Raw genomic sequence first — 23,276 nt, forward strand, 5'->3', positions numbered from 1 at the left:
TTTAATGTTTCCTTCCAAGTTGTACGCCCTTCCCAAGAAGGGTATGCATTCAGAGTATACAATTTGAATTCTTATTATTTTAAAATAAAAAGTGATTACATGAAGGAAAACAGTCACCTCAGAAGAAGTGACATTTAAACAATACAAGCCTTTTGTGTCTTTTCCTATAGAACAGAGCAAGATATATATTGAAATATACACATTTTCCTATAGTAGAATCTTGGGTAAGTTATCTCGTATTTATCAGTTTGCCAGCTTCACTCAAATAAGAATGTGGATAGCAAAGGTCTCCATTCCAGAGCACCCCCATGGTAAGCACCTTTTTTCTCCAAAGAGTGGTTTTGTGGCAGTTTTCTACTGACATTGATGATGGATCTTTTCCCTTAGTCTTCATGCATTGTATATCTACTAATTCCATCCCATCACGATATGAGCAACAAGGAGGTAACACATCCCAACCATGCAGGAGACAACCATCATTGGAAAGCCCAGCCTGAAACACAGAGAAGTGGATTATGGTATCTGGTGTCTGGAGAGTACTGAATTTATAATTCAGTGAGATCTGAATTTATAATTATGTTACTGCAAAAGAATGTGGCCTTAAGAGCTTTATATATCCATAAAGGTAATTGTCTCTTATTTCTAGAAATCCAAAGTTGGGTTCAGCCTAGATGATGTGGATGCATGCCTCCATGAGATAGCCACCACTGTATTCCCCAAATAAATTTCAGTTCATTTTGGCAGCACTATTTTACAGGCACCACCAATGACTATTTTACCCAGTTCCTGCATCTAAATTGCAGTGGTGCCATTAAAAAACAAGCGTGCAAGGGCTGGGGCCCCAGAGAAAGCCCAGCTCCCTCAGAGCAGATTCTCCTTTGCAGGAGCTGGCATCAGCTGCACTCCCCCATCCAGGGACTCCTCTCTGTGCTATACTTCTGAGAGGCACCTGCTCCCAGGCTGCCCCCAGTCTTCAATATTCCTGGATCCTTTCTACCATGAATTTTTTCACTAGGTAATACCATGCAGGATGTCAAACTCTCATTATGCACCCTCATCCTGGACAGTCAAGGCACAAATCCCCATTGGAATGTTCAAAGCAACATAAAATACCAATGTCTTGCTGATTATTAAAACATACTTATATTAAATATGTGTGGCTTATTTTTAATGATTTAAGCTTAGGAACTAATAAATTTAGACTATATAGAAAATTTATTTTTTTATTGTGTGTGTTTTATTTTTTCTGTTTTATATCTTTTTATTTTTTAATATACATTTATTTATTTTAATTGGAGGTTAATTACTTTACAATATTGTATTGGTTTTGCCATACATCAACATGAATCTGCCACAGGTATACACGTGTTCCCCATCCTGAACCCTCCTCCCTCTTCCCTCCCTGTACCATCCCTCTGGGTCGTCCCAGTGCATCAGCCCCAATTTTTTAAGTACCTGAAAAATTCCATGAAAGAGAATCCATATCCATGCTTCTCTGCAATTCCTGCACAAACCACATTTGCTGATGCTCCAATCAGTGTCCCGTTACCTAGAATCAAAATTCAAAAAGTAAAATAAAATCTCAGTTCATCTCCGAGGTAGACTTCTATTCTCTTTTTTTCTGTAATACTTGAACCATCTCACAGGCTTTTGATTTCATGATTACAGTTCATTATGAAAGTGATTGCTTGTGCAAATATCTGCAGGGAACACAAAAAATACCAGCAAATAGAAGACAAATTCATTGCTTGCAAGTATTCATTTTTGAATAGGGCTATTGTTGTTGGATGTGATAGGAAAGAAGAAATGCTAAGGAGAACTAGCAAGTCACCATGCTGTGGTGGCAGATATCTTTCAGAGGAAATGCAAGTAGATTCAACATGAGAAATGCAAGGAGGTTCTCATCTCAAATGAAAACCACCACCTTTAGGACTCCAGGTCAGGACATGTACCAGGAAATCCTTTGTGTGTATGGAAAGATGGATGCAAGCAACCAGGATAATATAATGCTTCGCTGGGTGGGCCTTTTTGACAGAGTGCATGATCTTCAGGAAGACTAACGTGCACACATATACACAAGTGTGGCCTCAGTGAGGGATGTGACTCAAGCCTGACACCCAACAGAGAGATGGGATCACGGAAGGGTAGAATCTACTGGGTGAAGCCTTTTGGGATCTTTTATCCACTAACCACAGAGGTCAGTGTTTGGGGATGGGTGCAGAACCCAGGCTTAGCCAAGTTAGTTTAGTTCTGGTATTGTGCATCGCTGAGGACTGAATTGTGAGACACAAATCTGCAACTGCCAACAGCCCTCATTGGCCTGAGGGATGACTTTTTAATACTGGACAGCAGAGCAGGAGGGTGAGGATCAAGAAAGCTGTGCCCCAAGGTGCTATGTTGGGCCAGAACTCCACACTGGAATACAGAGGATGGAGAGAAGTAAGGAATAAATAATAAGCTGTGTGACTTATGAGGTTTATCCTGCCCCCCTCCACTTAGTCCTTACACAGTCCTGAAATACATAGGCATCCAACACAACTACCAGGTCCATAGGCAGGCAGGGCAAAGGCTAACAAAGTTTTACTTCACTCTTCCTGCTTTTATTCCATATAAGAGTTCAACCTAGTTTCCGTGAAAACTCCTGAAATAGCACACCACATCCATTTACATGCTTGCTCTAAGGATGAAATATATTTGACATGTCAGTAATATAAGGCTTTGGATCTTAGGAGCTTGAGAAAAATCTTCAGGGTCTCCTCAGAGCTCTGAACCCCACAAACCCAAGCCCCAGTCTGCTGTGCTCACTGTGTTTCTGATGGTCCGTTTCATGACAATCCTGTTCCTCAGTGTAATTCAAAGTGTATGAACACATCCAGAATTTTAGGAAGGGTGCAATAGAGGTGGGAGGTCAGGAGGGGCAAGCCCATCACCAAAGGGAGAGGGATAGCTGCCCCATAGCAGGGGAGGGCATGGCAGATCAACATTCAAACTGCTTGCGGAGGACAGATTTTAGAGTGGCAACAAAGGAGGCATAGAGCCTGGTTGGTGGACAGTCCAGACTATAAGATGTTGCCTTGTTCCAGGCAGTAAAATGATGACACCCCCTAGCCCCATAGAGAAGCCTACACCTTAGTCCTCAGAACATGTGCTTATGTCATTATGTTACTATGTATGGCAAGAAGGTCTTTGCAGAAGTATTTCAGGTTATAGATCTTGAGATGCAGGATTACTCTCAATTATCTGAGTGGGCACAACTGACTCACATGAACCCTTAAAAGTAGGAAACTTTCTCAAGCTAGAAGCAGAAGAGAAGCCTCAGAGGGAGAGTCATAGAGATCCTGGAGACTCCAGGGAGCTGTCCCAGAGGAGAGCTGGAGGAAGCCCAGGATAGAGAGTTCGAGAGATCCAAGGGGGTGGAAAAATTCCCACCATGAGACTTCCATATAACACTGCTGGTTCTGAGATTTAGGTCCAAGGGCCATAACCAGAGAGGCCTTTAGGAGCTAAGGTCAGCCTCAGCTGACAGCAAGCAAGGGACAGGATATTCAGTCTTACACCTCCAAGGAACTGGATTCTGCCAACAACCTGAATGAGTTTGGAAGCAGACCCATCCTCAAAGTCTGGATTTCCATCTCAATTCTGAGATCTGCCTCGGCTCCCACCTTCCCCCTACCCCAGACTTCCATTAGCTTCTTCCTAACTGCCTAACCCTAGGCAGGCTTTTCCTCTCACCCTAGCAAGTCATTCCACATGGAAATCAGCTTATATCCTTCAGAGCCTCACAGGGAGCCTGTTACCAAAGACACGGCACAATGTAGGAGATGTGCAGCAGGCTTGAGATCAGACAGGCAGAGAGAAAATGCTCAAGGGGCTGAGCACTGAGGTCTTCAGTGTCCCCATGAAGAAAGTGAGGCACAGAGAAGCAACATGCTGACATGCAAATGTTCCTCAGAGGGCCCTGCCAGCCTCCATCGCAGAGCACACACCTCAATAGCTGAGTAGCATCTGCTCTGCATCCCGAACATTGCTACTCCAGGATTTAACATTGAGAACTCTCCTTCTGGACAAAACAGAATTTCACACATAATTCAGGGTCACATTTAAGAACTTGAGTGAGCTCTAAAAAATAAAAAGCAACACTTTCTTTCTCTCATATTAAGGATTAATATTTGAAAAATACTCTTTTTGTATCAAAATGGTGGAGTAGAAGGACATGGAACTCACCTCCCCCAGCAAACACATCAAAAATACATCTACATGTAGAATGAATTTCACAGAAAACCAACTGAAAGCTAACATTAGATCTCTTATACAACCAAAGCAGCAGGAAAGATTCCCATGTAACTGAGCAGGACGGGAAAAAGGGTATTGGAATGAGTCTAGCACCTCTGGGAGGAAGTTGTGAAAGAGGAAAGGTCCACATAAGTGATCCCTCTCCCTGGGAACTCCCCCTTTCCTTCATAGAGGTCTTCTAGGACAGAGAGATGGACAGGAGGGGCATGAACTCTACTTGCAAGGAGTGCATCTGTATCAGCTGCTGTACATGTATCAGTTGCTACCTCATGCCACTTCCCACCCCAAACAGGCACTGGGCAGTGTTTCTAATGTGCCCTGCCCAGCTAGGCAATGAAACACAGGCTTCAGTGGAAGGTCCCTGAGAGAGAATATGGTCTAGTTCCAGAAAGCTTGGAGTGTAGTCCAGGCCAAAACTCAGAGCCCATCATTAGCACACACAGAGCTGGGCATAAGTCTGCCATAGAAGCACCACCATTAGCACATGCAGGTGAGAGCATAAGTGCCCACAGGAACATTACTGTCAGCATGCTCACAGCACTTCACAGTTCCAGTGTTGGCAGCCTTGTGACCTTGACCATGGGAAATTTGGTAGCAGTAGACTCTTGATGCATAAACCAGCTGTTTGGTGGCATCACAGAATCACTTATCTACCATAGAGAGTCCCTAGGATGTGGTACAAAGTAATTCCTTTCCCAGTGAGAGCCCTTCAGCTCTGCCCACATCCAATACAGCTTAGAGCTAGATCTGGAATAGACAAGTCCTGGAGAGTCCTACCACAGAGGCAGCCTAGGCCCCAGGGTGAAGACCAGCAGTCACAAAACCTTGCCCCCAAGCAACAGCCTACCAAGAGGTCTGGGATGAATACAACAGAGAAAGAGACACAACCTTGGGCTGCTTCTGGCAGAATTGCAAATGGCTGCACGGGTAGTATATAGACCTGATGTGCACATACAGGGCTCACTTCCTTCATGCTCACGTCCTTAGGAATAGAGCACACACTTCAGGGCAATAAAGCCACATGGAACATAACTCTCAGTGCTTCTACTCCACCTGGAAAACAGACCCTCTTCCATGGAAATAACTGCCATGGAACAGAATACAGAAAAATGAATGAAAAGAAATGAGGACACAACATTGTTTGTTTGGTGCATTTCACCAACGTTTGAATAATAGGGATCCCAGAAGACAAAGATAAAGAGAAAGGGCCTAAGAAAATATTGAAGAAATTAGAGTCCAAATATTCCATACAATGTGAAAGGAAACCACACAAGACCAGGAAATGAAGATACAGGATAAATCCAAGGAGGAACATACCAGAACACATATTAATTAAACTCAGAAAAACTAAGGGAAAAACCTACAACCCTAGAATATTTTACCCAGAAAAGTTATTATTCAAATTCAAGGGAGAAATAAAAAACTTTAAAGACAAGCAGAAGCCAAGAGAATTCAGCACCACCAAGCAAAGGAGCTTCTCTAGGCAGGGGGAAAAAAGCCACAACTAGAAACAAGAAATCACAAATAGGAAAGCTCACCAGTAAAAGCAAAAAGCTGGAAATCAGCCATACACAAATATAATATCAAAACCAAGAACTATGAAAAGAGTACAAATATAAGAAATGGGAATTGCATTTAAAAATAAGAAACCAGTAACTATATATATATATATATATATATATATATATATAAAACATATACACACACACATATGTATGTATCAGTCAGTCAGTTCAGTTGTTCTGCTGCTGCTGCTAAGTCACTTCAGTCGTGTCCGACTCTGTGCGACCCCAGAGATGGCAGCCTACCAAGCTCTTCTGTCCCTGGGATTCTCCAGGCAAGAACACCGGAGTGGGTTGCCATTTCCTTCTCCAATGCATGAGAGTGAAATGTAAAAGTGAAGTTGCTCAGTCGTGTCTGACTTCGCATTCCCATGGACTGCAGCCCACCAGGCTCCTCCATCCATGGGATTTTCCAAGCAAGAATACTGGAGTGGGGTGCCATTGCCTCATGTCCAACTCTTTGTGATCCCAAGGCTTCCCTGTCTATCACCAACTCCCAGACCTTGCTCAAATGCATGTCCATCGAGTCGGTGGTACCACTGAATCATCTCATCCTCTGTTGTATCCTTCTCCTCCCACCTTCAATCTTCCCCAGTATCAGGGTCTTTTCCAATGAGTCAGTTCTTCGCATCAGGTGGCCCAAGTATTGGAGTTTCAGCTTCAGCATCAGTCTCTCCAATGTATATTCATGTCTGATTTTCTTTAAGCATGACTAGTTTGATCTCCTTGCAGTCCAAGGGACTCTCAAGAGTCTTCTGCAGCACCACAGTTCAAAAGCATCAATTCTTTGTCCATCAGCTTTGTTTATGGTACAACTCTCACATCCATACATGACTACTGGAAAAACCATAGCTTTGACTAGGCTGACCTTTGTCAGCAAAGTAATGTCTCTGCTTTTTAATATACTGTCTAGGTTGGTCATAGCTTTTCTTTCAAGAAGCAAGCATCTTTTAATTTCAGGCTGCAGTGACCATCTGCAGTGATTTTGGAGCCCAAAGAAATAGTCTCTCACTGTTTCCATTGTTTCCCCATCTATTTGCCGTGCAGTGATGGGACCAGATGCCATGATCTTTGTTTTCTGAATGTTGAGTTTTAAGCCAGCTTTTACTTTCTCTTCTTTCACTTTCATCAATAGGCTATTCAGTTCCTCTTTGCTTTCTGCCATAAGGGTATTGTCAACTGCATATCTGAGGTTATTGATATTTCTCCCTGCAAACTTGATTCCAACTTGTGCTTCATCCAGTCTGGCATTTCATGTGATGTACTCTGCATGTGAGTTAAATAAGCAGGGTGACACTATACAGCCTTGACTCACTCCTTTCCCAATTTGGAACCAATCTCTGTGTGTGTGTGTGTGTGTGTGTGTGTGTGTGTGTGTGTGTGTGTGTGTGGAGAGAGAGAGAGAGAGAAAAGAATGAAAAGAAATGAGTACATATGAGTATACACATACTGCTATAGCAAAATCTTACAGCAAATGCAAACAAAAAACTATGGTAGAAACGCATACATAAAGGAAAAAGCAATTCTAAAGATGGTCATCAAACCATAAGAAAAAAGAATAAAAAAGGAACAGAAGAAAAAAAACTTACAAAAACAAACCAAAAACCATTGCAAAAATAACAATAGGAACATAGATACTGATAATTACCATAAGTGTAAATGGATTAAATGCTCCAACCAAAAGACTGTCTAAAGGGATATAACAAAGACTATTATATAGGCTATCTACAAGAGACACACTTCAGGCCTATGGAAACAGATTGAAAGTGAGGGGATGGAAAAAGATATTCCAGGCAAATGGAAATCAAAAGAAGGTTGGAATACCAATACTCGTATCAGAAAAACAAAATAGACTTTAAAATAAAGACTGTTACAAGAGACAGGGAAGACACATATAATCATTATGGAATCAATCCAGGAAGATGATAAAACAGTGGGAAATATATATGCACACAACACAGGAGCACATCTATAGATAAGGCAAACACTCATATGTGAAACTCAAATCCCCCACTATTACTGTGTTACTGTCAATTTCCTCTTTTATGATTGTTGCTGCTGCTGCTGCTAAGTCGCTTCCGTCGTGTCTGACTCTGTGTGACCCCATAGACAGCAGCCCACCAGACTCGCATTTCCTCCTCCAGGGGATCTTCCCAACCCAGGGATCGAACCTGGGTCTCCTGTACTGCAGGAAGATTTTTTACTGGCTGAGCTACGAGTGAACCCCCAATACATATGTTATTAAACTACAAATGGATCATTAAAGAAATCAACCAACTCAACTATACATCAATAAAAAAAATTTTTTTAAGCTAAAAAAAGACGGGGCAGAGAAGATGGCAGAGATTGCCTGGTCTCCACAAATATATAAAAATAAAAATAAAAATATGGAACAACGCCTACAGAGCAACTTCTCAATGACCACAGAAGACCCCGGGCCTCCAAAAAGGCAAGATAATTTCCCTGAAATGAGGTAGGATGAAAGAAACACATTTAAAAAAGAAAGATAGAGGACTTCAGGAGTTTGTGCTCGTAGGGAGGGAAGGAGTCATGAAGGAGGAGAAGTTTCCACACACTAGGAAATCCCCTTTCAGATGGGACCAAGGGGGAGCTGTGGAACCTCAGAGTGCCATTCAACATTGGGGCTCAGAAGGCAAAACACACAGAAAGCTGCCCAACAGAGCTCAGCCCATAAGCAGCTCACGAGCCTCAGCCCAGACCAGAGGGTGGGATGGGGAGTCAGGATGAGTGGCTAGCAAGCTTGGCCTGCAGCAGAGGGTGGGTCCAGGGCCAGAGGCTTCAGTGAAGATCCCAGGAAGAGGTAGGGGGCTAGCGGCTATGAGGATGCACTGAGAGGGCTACTAAAAGAAGGCTGAGGACATAGACATGACTACCATTGCCAAAGCCAGGAGGGGTGCTAGAGGCAGACAAAACACCACGGATGTGGTCCTGATCCCAGATGTTTCAGCTACCTCCAGGCTATGAGCAGGTACAGGTTACTGCCCGCAACTTGCTGGGAGCTTTAACAGCTTTCTTTCTTTCTAGGGAACCACAAACTGTGCCCCTTTCCTATGGAAGAACTCACAATCTATCTTAGACTGTTAACAACACCCAACAGGGCACAGCAGCCACTCTCCAGCACAACACATAATGTGGCTGTCATATCCTCCCCTTTCTCCAGCCCAAGTGAGTGAATGAGTCCTAATGAGCCTTGATCTTTGCCCCCTCATGTCCAGGTGGGGAACAGACTGGGGACTCCAGGGGCAACTGTGAACATTAGGAGCAACTACAAGCTGGAATAAGGCCATATCTGAGATTGAATTAAACCCATGCTGCCCAAAACAGGTCAAAAGGCCTTCCTAGAAACATTAGAGGACTTGGTATAAGCCTTGCTGGGTGTCCTGGGCTGCTGAGTGTTGCCCTCACCAAGAGTATTGGAAATTTGTCTTTTGTGCAGTGTGGCTTGTGAGGTCTTAGAGTTTCAATATGAGCCTGAACCCCTGAGATGAGAGACCCAATTCTAATCCCACCAGAGAACTCATGACCTCAGGGAACATTCATAGATGAGGGTCCTCCCAACGGCCTCCATCTCAACACCAAAACCAAGCCCACCCAAAGGCCAGCAAGCACCAGTGCCCAGATACCCCACACAATCCTTCAATAAAACAGAAACACAACACTGCACACTAGCAGACAGGCTGCCCAAAGCCATATCTAACCCATAGACACCCCAAAACCTACTACTCGACACAGTGCAGCCCTTCAGAAATAGAAGATCCATCTCCATCAACGAGAACAGATCATCAAAACAGAAAATTAATAAGGAAACACAAACATTAAATGAAACATAAGACCAAATGGACCTAATTGATTACTTCAGGACTTTTCATCCAAATACAGAAGAATACACTTCCTTCTAAAGTGCAGATGGAACATTCTCCAGGATAGATCACATCTTGGGTCACAAATCAAGCCTCAGTAAACTTAAGAAAATTGAAATCATATCAAGCATTTTTTCTGACCAAGATGCTGTGAAACTAGGTATCAAATACAGGGGGGAGGGGGAACTGTAAAAAACACAAACAAATTGAGATTAAACAATACATTTACACTTAATGAATAGGTTACTGAAGAAATAAGAAGAAAATTTTTTAAATTCCTGGAAACAAGTGACAACAAAAGCACGACAATCCAAAATCTATGAGATTCAGCAAAAGCAGTTCTAAGAGGGAAGTTTATAGCAATACTATCCTACCACAAGAAACAAGAAAACATCACATAGCTGCTAGAACAACAACAAAGAAATCCCAAAAACCTTAATGGAAAGAAAGAGATCATAAAGATCAGAGCAGAAATAAATGAAAAAGAAAGGAAGGAAACAATAGTAAAGATTAATAAAACTAAAAGCTGGTTCTATGAGAAGATAAACAAATTTGACAAACCAATAGCCAGATTCATCAAGCAAAAAAGGGAGAAAGCCAAATCAACAAGATTAGGAATGGAAAAGCAGCAGTTAAAACAGAAAATGCAAAAATACAAAGGACCATAAGAGACTACTATGAACAACTATATGCTAATAAAATGGAAAACAGAGAAAATGGACAGATTCTTAGAAAAGTTCAACTTTCCATGAGTAAATCAGGAAGAAACAGAAATTATGAAAAGCGAATTACAAACAATCAAATCAAAACTGTGACTAAAAAAAATCTCCCCAAAACAAAAGTCCAGGGCCAGATGGCTTCAAAGGTGAATTCTTTCAAACATTTAGAGAAGAGCTAATACCTATCATTCTTTTTTTTATTTTTTATTTTTTTACTTTACAATACTGTATTGGTTTTGCCATACATCAACATGAATTTGCCACAGGTGTACATTAAGTTCCCACTCCTGAACCCCCTTCCCACCTCCCTCCCCATACCATCCCTCTGCCTTATCCCAGTACACCAACCCCAAGCATCTTGTATCCTGCATCAAACCTAGACTGGTGATTCGTTTCTTATATGATATTATATATGTTTCAATGCCATTCTCCCAAATCATCTCACCCTCTCCCTCTCCCACAGAGTCAAAAAGTCTGTTCTGTACATCTGCGTCTCTTTTGTTGTCTCGCATACAGGGTTATCATTACCATTTTTCTAAATTCCATATATATATATGTGTGTGTTAGTATACTGTATTGGTGTTTTTTCTTTCTGGCTTACTTCACTTTGTATAATCGGCTCCAGTTTCATCCACCTCATAAGAACTGATTCAAATGTGATGGCTGAGTAATACTCCATTGTGCATATGTACCACAGCTTTCTTATCCATTCATCTGCTGATGGACATCTAGGTTGCTTCCATGTCCTGGCTATTATAAACAGTGCTGCGATGAACATTGGGATACACGTGTCTCTTTCAATTATAGTTTCCTTGGTGTGTATGCCCAGCAGTGGGTTTGCTGGGTCATAAGGCAGTTCTATTTCCAGTTTTTTAAGGAATCTCCACACTGTTCTCCATAGTGGCTGTACTAGTTTGCATTCCCACCAACAGTGTAAGAGGGTCCCCTTTTCTCCACACCCTCTCCAGCATTTATTGCTTGTAGACTTTTGGATTGCAGCCATTCTGACTGGTGTGAAATGGCACCTCATTGTGGGCTTGATTTGCAGTTCTCTGATAATGAGTGATGTTGAGCATCTTTTCATGTGTTTGTTAGCCATCTGTATGTCTTATTTGGAGAAATGTCTATTTAGGTCTTTGGCCCACTTTTTGATTGGGTATCCTTCTAAAACTCTCCCAAAAGAACAGAAGAGGAGAGAACACTTCCAAACTAATTCTACAAGGTATCACCCTTATTCCAAAGACATCACACACACACACACAAAAATTACAGGCCAATATCACTAATGAAAATGATGCAAAAATCCTCAACAAAACTCCAGCAAACAACAATTTTAATGTGTTCATTAAAAAGATCATGTAGCCTGATCAAGTCAGGTTTATTCCAGGGATGCAAGGATTCTTCAATATATGCAAGTTGATCGATACCATTATTAAAAATTTAAACATAAAAACCATATGATTATTTCAATAGATTCTGAGAAAGCCTTTTACAAAATTCAACACCCATTTATAATAAAACTCTCCAGAAAGTAGGCATAGAAGGAATATACCTAAACATAATAAAAGCCATTGAAGACAAACCCAGAGCAAACATTATCCTCAAGAGCAAAAATTTGAAAACATTTCCTCTAAAATCAGGAACAAGACATGGGCGCCCTCTCTCACCACTGTTCAGTTCAGTTGCTCAGTCGTGTCCGACTCTTTGCGACTCCATGAATCGCAGCACACCAAGCCTCCCAGTCTATCACCAACTCCCGAAGTTCACTCAGACTTGCGTTCATCAAGTCAGTGATTCCATCCAGCCATCTCATCCTCTGTCGTCCCGTTCTCCACCTGCCCCCAATCTCTCCCAGCATCAAAATCATTTCCAATGAGTAAACCCTTTGCATGAGGTGGACAAAGTACTGGAGTTTCAGCTTTAGCATCATTCCTTCCAAAGAAATCCCAGGGTTAATCTCCTTCAGAATGGACTGGTTGGATGTCCTTGCAGTCCAAGGGACTCTCAAGAGTCTTCTCCAACATCACACTTCAAAAGCATCAATTCTTCGGCACTCAGCCTTCTTCATAGTCCAACTCTCACATCCATACATGACCACAGGAAAAACCATAGCCTTGACTAGACGGACCTTAGTCGGCAAAGTAATTGTCTCTGCTTTTGAATATGCTATCTAGGTTGGTCATAATTTTTCTTCCAAGGAGAAAGCGTCTTTTAATTTCATGGCTGCAGTCACCATCTGGGATTTGGGAGCCCCCAAAAATAAAGTCTGACACTGTTTCTACTGTTTCTCCATCATGGAGTGATGGGACCGGATGCCATGATCTTCGTTTTCTGAATGTTGAGCTTCAAGCCAACTTTTTCACTCTCCTCTTTCACTTTCATCAAGAGGCTTTTTAGCTCCTCTTCACTTTCTGCCATAAGGGTGGTGTCATCTGCATATTTGAGGTTATTGATATTTCTCCCAGCAATCTTGATTCCAGCTTGTGTTTCTTCCAGTCCAGCGTTTCTCATGATGTACTCTGCATAGAAGTTAAATAAGCAGGGTGACAATATACAGCCTTGACGTACTCCTTTTCCTATTTGGAGCCAGTCTGTTGTTCCATGTCCAGTTCTAACTGTTGCTTCCTGACCTGCATACAGATTTCTCAAGAGGCAGGTTAGGTGATCTGGTATTCCCATCTCTTTCAGAATTTTCCACAGTTTATTGTGATCCACACAGTCTAAGGATTTGGCATAGCCAATAAAGCAGAAATAGATGTTTTTCTGGAACTCTCTTGCTTTTTCCATGATCCAGCAGATGTTGGTAATTTGATCTCTGGTTCCTCTGCCTTTTCTAAAACCAGTTTGAACATCAAGAAGTTCACAGTTCACTTATTGCTGAAGCCTGGCTTGGAGAATTTTGAGCATTACTTTACTAGCATGTGGGATGAGTGCAATTGTGGGGTAGTTTGAGCATTCTTTGGCATTGTCTTTCTTTGGGATTGGAATGAAAACTGACCTTTTCCAGTCCTGTGGCCACTGCTGAGTTTTCCAACTGTGCTGACATATTGAGTGCAGCACTTTCACAGCATCATCTTTCAGGATTTGAAATAGCTCTACTGGAAATCCATCACCTCCTCTAGCTTTGTTCATAGTGATACTTTCTGAGGCCCACTCTACTTCACATTCCAAGATGTCTGGCTCTAGATGAGTGATCACACCATCGTGATTATCCAGGACGTGAAGATCCTTTTTGTACAGTTCAGTGGCGGCCGGCGCACTAAGCGCAGGCAGCGGCGCAGGCAGCAGCGGCTGGTGCACTAAGCGCAGGTAGGGGTGGCTGGCGCACTAAGCCTGGCCAAGAGCTACCCCAGGTCCAAGGTCAGGGGCAGTGGCCTAGAGTGCCAGGCTGTGACAGCACAGGAATGGCCAAGAGGAACTACCCCGCGTCTGAGGTCTGGGGCGGCCGAGAGAAGCTACCTGATGCCCAAGGTCAGGGGCGATGGCCGGGAGGAGATACCCCGCATCCAAGGCCAGGGACGGCAGCCGGGAGGAGCTACCCCGCATCCGAGGCCAGGGTCAGCAGCCGAGAGGAGCTACCCCGCATCCGAGGCCAGGGGCAGAACCCGAGGCCAGGGGTGGAGGCTGGAAGGAGCAACCTGATGCCCGAGGCCAGGGCAGCGACCGGGAGGAGCAACCCCACTCCCAAGGAGTGGTGGCTGCCCAGGTGCAGGAGGGCCTAGAGAAGCCATCCCATGTTGAAGGTCAGCAAGGGTGGTGGGAGGCGATACCCCTCATCCAAGGTAAGGAGCAGCGGCTATGCTTTGCTGGAGCACCCATGAAGAGATACCCCACGCCCAAGGTAAGAGAAACCCAAGTAAAATGGTAGGTGTTGCAAGAGGGCATCAGAGGGCAGACACACTGAAATCATACTCACAGAAATCTAGTCAATCTAATCACACTAGGACCACAGCCTTGTCTAACTCAATGAAACCAAGCCATGCCCGTGGGGCATCCCAAGATGGGCAGGTCATGGTGGAGAGGTCTGACAGAATGTGGTCCACTGGAGAAGGGAATGGCAAGCCACTTTTAGTATTCTTGCCTTGAGAACCCCATGACCAGTATAAAAAGCAAAATTATAAGATACTGAAAGAGGTACTCCCCAGGTCATTAGGTGCCCAATATGCTACTGGAGGTCAGTGGAGAAATAACTCCAGAAAGAATGAAGGGATGGAGCCAAAGCAAAAGCAATACCCAGCTGTGGATGTGACTGGTGATAGAAGCAAGGTCCAATGCTGTAAAGAGCAATATTGCATAGGAACCTGGAATGTCAGGCCCATGAATCAAGGCAAATTGGAAGCGGTCAAACAGGAGATGGCAAGGGTGAACATGGACATTCTAAGAATCAGCGAACTAAAATGGACTGGAATGGCTGAATGTAACTCAGATGACCATTATATCTACTACTGCGGGCAGGAATCCCTCAGAAGAAATGCAGTAGCCATCATGGTCAACAGAAGAGTCTGAAATGCAGTACTTGGACGCAATCTCAAAAACGACAGAATGATCTCTGTTTGTTTCCAAGGCAAACTATTCAATATCACAGTAATCCAAGTCTATCCCCCAACCAGTAACACTGAAGAAGCTGAAGTTGAACTGTTCTATGAAGACCTACAAGACCTTTTAGAACTAACACCCAAAAAAGATGTCCTTTTCATTATAGGGGACTGGAATGCAAAAGTAGGAAGTCAAGAAACACCTGGAGTAACATGCAAATTTGGCCTTGGAATGGGGAATGAAGCAGGGCAAAGACTAATAGAGTTTTGCCAAGATAATGCACTGGTCATAGCAAACACCCTCTTCCAACAACACAAGAGAAGACTCTACACATGGACATCACCAGATGGTCAAGAGTGAAATCAGATTGATTATATTCTTTGCAGCCAAAGATGGAGAAGCTCTATACATTCAGCAAAAACAAGACCAGAAGCTGACTGTGGCTCAGACCATGAACTCCTTATTACCAAATTCAGACTGAAATTGAAGAAAGTAGGGAAAACCGCTAGACCATTCAGGTATGACCTAAATCAAATCCCTTATGATTATATAGTGGAAGTGAGAAATAGATTTAAGGGCCTAGATCTGATAGATAGAGTGCCTGATGAACTATGGAATGAGGTTTGTGACATTGTACAGGAGACAGGGATCAGACCATCCCCATGGAAAAGAAATGCAAAAAAGCAAAATGGCTTTCTGGGGAGGCCTTACAAATAGCTGTGAAAAGAAGAGAGGTGAAAAGCAAAGGAGAAAAGGAAAGATGTAAGCATCTGAATGCAGAGTTCCAAAGAATAGCAAGAAGAGATAAGAAAGCCTTCTTCAGCGATCAATGCAAAGAAATAGAGGAAAACAACAGAATGGGAAAGACTAGAGATCTCTTCAAGAAAATTAGAGACACCAAGGGAACATTTCATGCAAAGATGGGCTCGATAAAAGACAGAGATGGTATGGACCTAACAGAAGTAGAAGATATTAAGAAGAGGTGGCAAGAATACACAGAAGAACTGTACAAAAAATCTTCATGACCCAGAGAATCATGATGATGTGATCACTAATCTAGAGCCAGACATCTTGGAATGTGAAGTTAATTGGGCCTTAGAAACCATCACTATGAACAAAGCTAGTGGAGGTGCTGGAATTCCAGTTGAGCTGTTTCTAATCCTGAAAGATGATGCTGTGAAAGTGCTGCACTCAATATACCAACACATTTGGAAAACACAGCAGTGGCCACAGGACTGGAAAAGGTCAATTTTCATTCCAATCCCAAAGAAAGGCAATGCCAAAGAATGCTCAAACTACCCCACAATTGCACTCATCTCACATGCGAGTAAAGTAATGTTCAAAATTTGCCAATTCAGCAATACGTGAACCGTGAATGCCCTGATGTTCAAGTTGGTTTTAGAAAAGGCAGAGGAACCAGAGATCAAATTGCCAACATCCCCTGGGACATGGGAAAAGCACGAGAGTTCCAGAAAAACATCTATTTCTGCTTTATTGACTGTGCCAAATCCTTTGACTGTGTGGATCACAATAAACTGTGGAAAATTCTGAAAGAGATGGGAATACCAGAGCACCTGACCTGCCTCTTGAGAAATCTGTATGCAGGTCAGGAAGCAACAGTTAGAACTGGACATGGAACAACAGACTGGTTCCAAATAGGAAAAGGAGTACGTCAAGGCTGTATATTGTCACCGTGCTTATTTCTTATTTGTAGAGTACATAATGAGTAACACTGGACTGGAAGAAACACAAGCTGGAATCAAGATTGCCGGGAGAAATATCAGTAACCTCAGATATGCAGATGACACCACCCTTATGGCAGAAAGTGAAGAGGAGTTAAAAAGTCTCTTGATGAAAGTGAAAGAGAAGAGTGAAAAAGTTGGCTTGAAGCTCAACATTCAGAAAACAAAGATCATGGCATCTGGTCCCATCACTTCATGGGAAACAGATGGGGAAACAGTGGAAACAGTGTCAGACTTTATTTTTTGGGGCTCCAAAATCACTGCAGATGGTGAATGCAGCCATGAAATTAAAAGACGTTTATTCCTTGAAGAAAAGTTATGACCAACCTAGACAGCATATTCAAAAGCAGAGACGTTACTTTGCCGACTAAGGTCCGTCTAGTCAAGGCTATGGTTTTTCCTGTGGTCATGTGTGGATGTGAGAGTTGGACTGTGAAGAAGGCTGAGCGCCAAAGAATTGATGCTTTTGAACTGTGGTGTTGGAGAAGACTCTTGAGAGTCTCTTGGACTGCAAGGACATCCAACCGGTCCATTCTGAAGGAGATCCACCCTGGGATTTCTTTGGAAGGAATGATGCTATAGCTGAAACTCCAGTACTTTGGCCACCTCATGTGAAGAGTTGACTCATTGGAAAAGACTCTGATGCTGGGAGGGATTGGGGGCAGGAGGAAAAGGGGACGACAGAGGATGAGATGGCTGGATGGCATCACGGACTCAATGGGCATGAGTCTGAGTGAACCCCAGGAGATGGTGAGGGACAGGGAGGCCTGGTGTGCTGTGATTCATGGGGTCACAAAGAGTCGGACATGACTGAGTGACTGAATTGAACTGAACTGAACTGATGGAATCTAGAAGCATGGTACTGATGATCTTATGTACAGAAGGAGACACAGCAGACATAAAGAACAGACTTCTGGACCCACTGGGAGAAGGAGAGGGTTAGAATAGCACTGAAACATGCACATTACCATATGTAGAATGGATGACCACTGTGAGTGGATGCATGAAGCAGGGCACCCAGGACCAGGTTCTGTGACAACCTGCAGGGATGGGGTGGGAAGGGGCTTGGGAGGGGGGTTCAGGATGCGGTGGATGCATGTATGCCTATGGCTGATTCATGTTGATCTATGCCAAAAGCCATCACAATATTATAATTATCCTCCAATTAAAATATATAAAGATATTTTTTAAAAGAAAATACACATACGTTCAGCAAATAAATAAAATCTACAACAATAAATGCTGGAGATGCTGTGGAGGAAAGGGAACCCTCTCGCACTGTTAGTGGGAATATAAATTGATCAGCCATTATGGAAGAGAGTATGGAGATTCCTTAACAAACTAGGAAGAAAATGACCATATGACCCAACAATCCTACTACTGGGCATATACCCAGAGAAAACCAGAATTGAAAAAGCAACATGTACCTCAACGTTCACTTAAGCGCCTTTTAAAATAGCTGGGACATGGAAGCAACATCTAGGTTGCTTCCATGTCCATCGACAGATGAATGATTAAAGAAGCTATGGTACGTATACAAAATATTACTGGAATATTACTCAGTCATAAAATGGAAAGCATTTGAGTCAGTTCTAATGAGGTGGATGAACCTAGAGCCTATTATACAGACTGAAGTAAGTCAGAAATAGAAAACAAATATGATATATTAATGCATATATAAGGAATCTAGAAAGATGGTACTGATGAACATATCTGCAGGTCAGCAGTGGAGACAAAGACATAGAGAACAGACTTGTGGGCACAGGAATGGAGGGAAGAAGAGGGTGGAATGAATGGCGAGAGTAGCATGGAACTATATACACTACCATATGCAAAATAGATAGCCTGTAGGAATTTTTCTATATGACACAGGGAACTCAAATATGAGCTCTGTGACAATTTACAGAGGTGGGATGGGGTGGGAAGTGGGAGGGAGGTTCACAAGGGAGGGGACATACGTACTCTTATGGTTGATGCATGTTGGTGTATGGCAGAAACCAACACAATGTTTTAAAGAAATTATCCTTCAATTAAAAATATATAAATTTTAAAAAGAGTCTCAATCACCAAATGTTTAATCATATTTTAGGTTATTAGCCATGTAAGTGGTCCATGTTAACTTCTCTCCTTGATAATCCCCTCTATTCTATTCATTCTACATGGTCTGGGTGAATAAGAACCAGTCCAGGAGGCTTCTTATTCTTTGAGAACCAGCTCAAAACTTCCCTCTCTGGAGCCATTCCTGACTTTCCTCCAGCCTCTGTGGTGCTCCCTGAGCACTCTATGTACATGGCCATAAGAGGATCCATTTATATTGTGATCTTAATTTAGGTGACTGTCTCCCCACTCAGGAAGACAGTGTCACCATATAAAAGTAGAAGATGCTCAATAAGGTTTAATGAACAAAATTCTGCACAGTGGACATATTTCCTGGTGTCTCTGGATTCTATGTCTATCATTGATATTAAATGTGGTTGTGAATGCAGTTGTTGCTTTTCCTGGGGCCGATCTCAGATGGGGGTCATTTTAACAAGTCTAAATTCAGAATTTGAGGCCTCAGTTGCTGAATTAGGTGAACTAGCTGTCTCCAGAATTCAGAACAACTTCACTGAATGACATTAGTCCCCCTTTACAAACTAGAAGATACACTAAAAACAAAGTTATTGATTTAATAGTTAGAGACCAATAAAAGAACAAAGAAAGCTAGATTATCTAAGCATATCTGGAAGCAAAAACAAAAATTTCAAAGGTATTTATTGTGTTTGTCGAAGATTTTTCACAATCCTCTTGTGTTCCTAAAGGTGATTAGGTCTCCTTCCAAATACAATCACATCCAAATCCCTGTGTTTACTCACCAAAGGTTAGTCTCCTCTGATACTTCTTCTAATTGAATTTTTAATGTCTCCAAAAAACAAAACACTCTTTCAGCCCCGAAAAAAACCTTTTAAAATTTTACTTCTTATTCTTCCATTAGAGTCTCTACTTCTTAGCACACACATTCATCACTTTACCCACTATCACCCACAACACACACTCCTTTAAAGGGGGAATAAGGAGTTGCCACTGAGGATGGTTTCTGATTCAAAATCTGCTTCTAAACTTAAGCCACTAAGCCTCATCTGCATGCAGTGCAGGAAGACATTAACTTTGAGATGTCAGTAATGACCATCCTCAAGCCACAACTCAGAATGTCAGGGGCAGTTCTGCAGAGAATGGAAAGTAACACACTTTGCAGAGAAACTGAGTAGGGATAGAACTCTCCAGTCAAAGGTAAAGATGGGTTTCCACTTAGGAAATCATGAACTATTCTTACTTTACGTATTTTTACTTTACTTTCAATTTGGCATTCATTAATCATCACTTCTCAGACTGGTTCCAAATAGGAAAAGGAGTATGTCAAGTCTGTATATTGTCACCCTGCTCATTTAACTTATTTGCAAAGTACATTATGAGAAACGCTGGGCTGGAAGAAGCACAAGCTGGAATCAGGATTGCTGGGAGAAATGTCAATAACCTCAGGTATGCAGATGACACCACCCTTATGGCAGAAAATGAAGAGGAACTTGATGAAATGAAAGAGGAGAGTGAAAAAAATTGGCTTAAAGCTCAACATTCAGAAAACGAAGATCATGGCATCTGGTCCCATCACTTCATGGGAAATAGATGAGGAAACAGTGGAAACAGTGTCAGACTTTATTATTCTGGGCTTCAAAATTACTGAAGATGGTGATTGCAGCCATGAAATTAAAAGACGCTTACTCTTTGGAAGGAAAGTTATGACCAACCTAGATAGCATATTCAAAAGCAGAAACATCACTTTGCTGACTAAGGTCCGTCTAGTCAAGGCTATGGTTTTTCCTGTGGTCAGGTATAGATGTGAGAGTTGGACTGTGAAGAAAGCTGAGCACCGAAGAATTGATGCTTTTGAAGTGTGGTGTTGGAGAAGACTCTTGAGAGTCCCTTGGACTGCAAGGAGATCCAACTGGTCCATTCTGAAGGAGATCAGTCCTGGGCGTTCTTTGGAAGGACTGATGCTAAAGCTGAAGCTCCAGTACTTTGGCCACCTCAAGTGAAGAATTGACTCATTGGAAAAGACTCTGATGCTAGGAGGGATTGGGGGCAGGAGAAGGGGACGACAGAGGATGAGATGGCTGGATAGCATCACTGACTCAATGGACGTGAGTTTGAGTGAACTCTGGGAGATGATGATGGACAGGGAGGCCTGACGTGTTGCAATTCATGGGGTCACAAAGAGTTGGACACCTCTGAGTGACTGAACTGAACTGAACTGAATCATCACTTCAGGCTCACCATAGTGTCTGGGGGCCCTCCCTCAAATCCAATACCCACTTACCTCCCAGACAGGCACCAAGGGCCAGGGCATACATGAGTGGTGGAGCAGGCAGGCTGACCTCAGGATCTCTGCTCAGGTTTAGGAGCACGGGAATCTGTGGAGGAAAAGGACACTGACCTCATGTCCATGAAAGCCCAGAGGAGTTACCCATTCTGTGACCAACTTGCAAAATGCAAAGCACTTTTTTAGCACTCAAACTGAACAGAGCACAGGATGTTCAAAAGGAAACCTAAGCAAACTTTAGAATCAAAAAACTTGAGTTTGAGCCTATGAGTAGGTCTTTGTCTCCAGCCACATGACCAACTGGTCCTCCTTCTCCTTAGTTGCCCCAAGCAACTATGGATCTGATATGGGGTGAAGTTGCATAGAATCTCACACAGTGCTTGGGACTAAAACCATCTCACCAGTATATATTAGCCCTGCAGTGGACCACTTCCTACATTAACTCTATGCATACATCATCTTATTTAATTCTCAAACATCCTCCAGGTGTGTTTGCTATTCCCTCAATCGATAGATAGGGACATCAAGACTTGGAGAGATGCAGATCTTTTAAATGGCCAAGCTAGACTTGATTTCTGGTTGTAAACTGAAGGTAGGTAAACCTTTCTCTGATAAATTTGTGTTCCATAAACAGGCCCCCTTTTGACTCATGCTGATAATGAAGCCCAGAAGAACAAATAATCCCTGAGCCTGTTTCCAGTATGCTCAGGAGATATTGTTCCATGTTATCACTGGTAGGTACCTCAGCCCATTGAAATTTAAAGAGGGACCCCTGGACCTCTGGCCTTGAGACAGTTGCATTGTATGGACCTCTGTAAAGAGCATGAGGAGGAGGGCTCCAATAGTAACATATCTAGAAAGGATTACCCAAAATCACAGACAGCAAAAAACCATGTGCATGCATGCAAATTCGCTTCAGTCATGTTTGATTGCGCAATCTTATGGACTCTAGCCTGCCAGGCTGCTCTGTCCATGGGACTCTTTAGGCAAGAATATTGGCATGGGTTGCTTTTTCCTTCTCCAGGGGATCTTCCTGAGCCAAGGATTGAACCCACATCTCTGGCTTGGCAGATGGATTGTTTACCAATAAGCCACGTGGGAAGTCCTCCTATCAAAAATTACTTTAAATGTAAATGGATTAAATTCTCCAATCAAAGGCACAGAGTGACTGAAGGAATTGGGAAAAAAAAAAAAAGACCCAACTATATGCTACCACAGGACATATACTGATTGGCTCCAAGTAGAGTGATGGAAAAAGATATCCATGCAAGTAGAAAGAGAGCAGAAGTAGCTTTTTCATGTCAGACAAAATAGACTTTAAGTCAAAAATGGTTAGGAGACAAAAAAAGTCATTTATAAGGGGTCAATTCATCCATAGATTATTACAGTTGTGACTATATGTGCACCCTACAATAAAGTACATAATTATATAAAGCAAATATTAAGAAATCATTGCAGCCATGAAATTAAAAGATGCTTACTCCTTGGAAGAAAAGTTGTGGCCAATCTAGGTAGCATATTCAAAAGCAGACATTACTTTGCTGACTAAGGTCCGTCTAGTCAAGGCTATGGTTTTTCCAGTAGTCATGTATGGATGTGAGAGTTGGACTGTGAAGAAGGCTGAGAGCCAAAGAATTGATGCTTTTGAAGTGTGGTGTTGGAGAAGACTCTTGAGAGTCCCTTGGACTGCAAGGACATCCAACCAGTCCATTCTGAAGGAGATCAACCCTGGGATTTCTTTGGAAGGAATGATGCTAAAGCTAAAACTCCAGTACTTTGGCCACCTAATGAGAAGAGTTGACTCATTGGAAAAGACTTTGATGCTGGGAGGGATTGGGGGCAGGAGGAGAAGGGGGCGACAGAGGATGAGATGGCTGGATGGCATCACTGACTCGATGGACATGAGTCTGAGTGAACTCCGGGAGTTGGTGATGGACAGGAAGGCCTGGCGTGCTGCAATTCATGGGGTCGCAAAGAGTAGGACACATCTGAGTGACTGAACTGAACTGAACTGAACTGAGTGTATTTCAATACCTTATTTTAATCAATAAACAGATCATCCAGACAGAAAATCAATGAGGAACTATGGATCTGAACTATACTTTTAAATAAGTGGACCTAATAATCATATGGGCTCCCTTGGTAGCTCAGCTGGTAAAGAATACACCTGCAATGCGGGAGACCTT

General features: G+C 42.7%; 1 protein-coding gene across 1 annotated transcript in view; it reads right to left on the reverse strand.

Moving 5' to 3' along the window:
• Window positions 1–230: 230 nt before the first annotated feature.
• The window catches only part of OCA2 (OCA2 melanosomal transmembrane protein), a 278,263-nt gene continuing 255,217 nt past the window's right edge, over window positions 231–23,276 (reverse strand). The window contains exons 21-23 of the mRNA XM_052635656.1: window positions 21,088–21,181; window positions 1,456–1,549; window positions 231–493 (exon numbers count right to left, since the gene is read on the reverse strand). Of these exons, the coding sequence (XP_052491616.1) occupies window positions 409–493; window positions 1,456–1,549; window positions 21,088–21,181 (273 nt within the window). The 3' untranslated portion in view covers window positions 231–408. The remainder of the gene's footprint in view (window positions 494–1,455; window positions 1,550–21,087; window positions 21,182–23,276) is intronic.

This window comes from Budorcas taxicolor, chromosome 2 (genome assembly GCF_023091745.1).
Source record: "Budorcas taxicolor isolate Tak-1 chromosome 2, Takin1.1, whole genome shotgun sequence".
In the NCBI taxonomy this organism is placed as follows: domain Eukaryota; kingdom Metazoa; phylum Chordata; class Mammalia; order Artiodactyla; family Bovidae; genus Budorcas; species Budorcas taxicolor.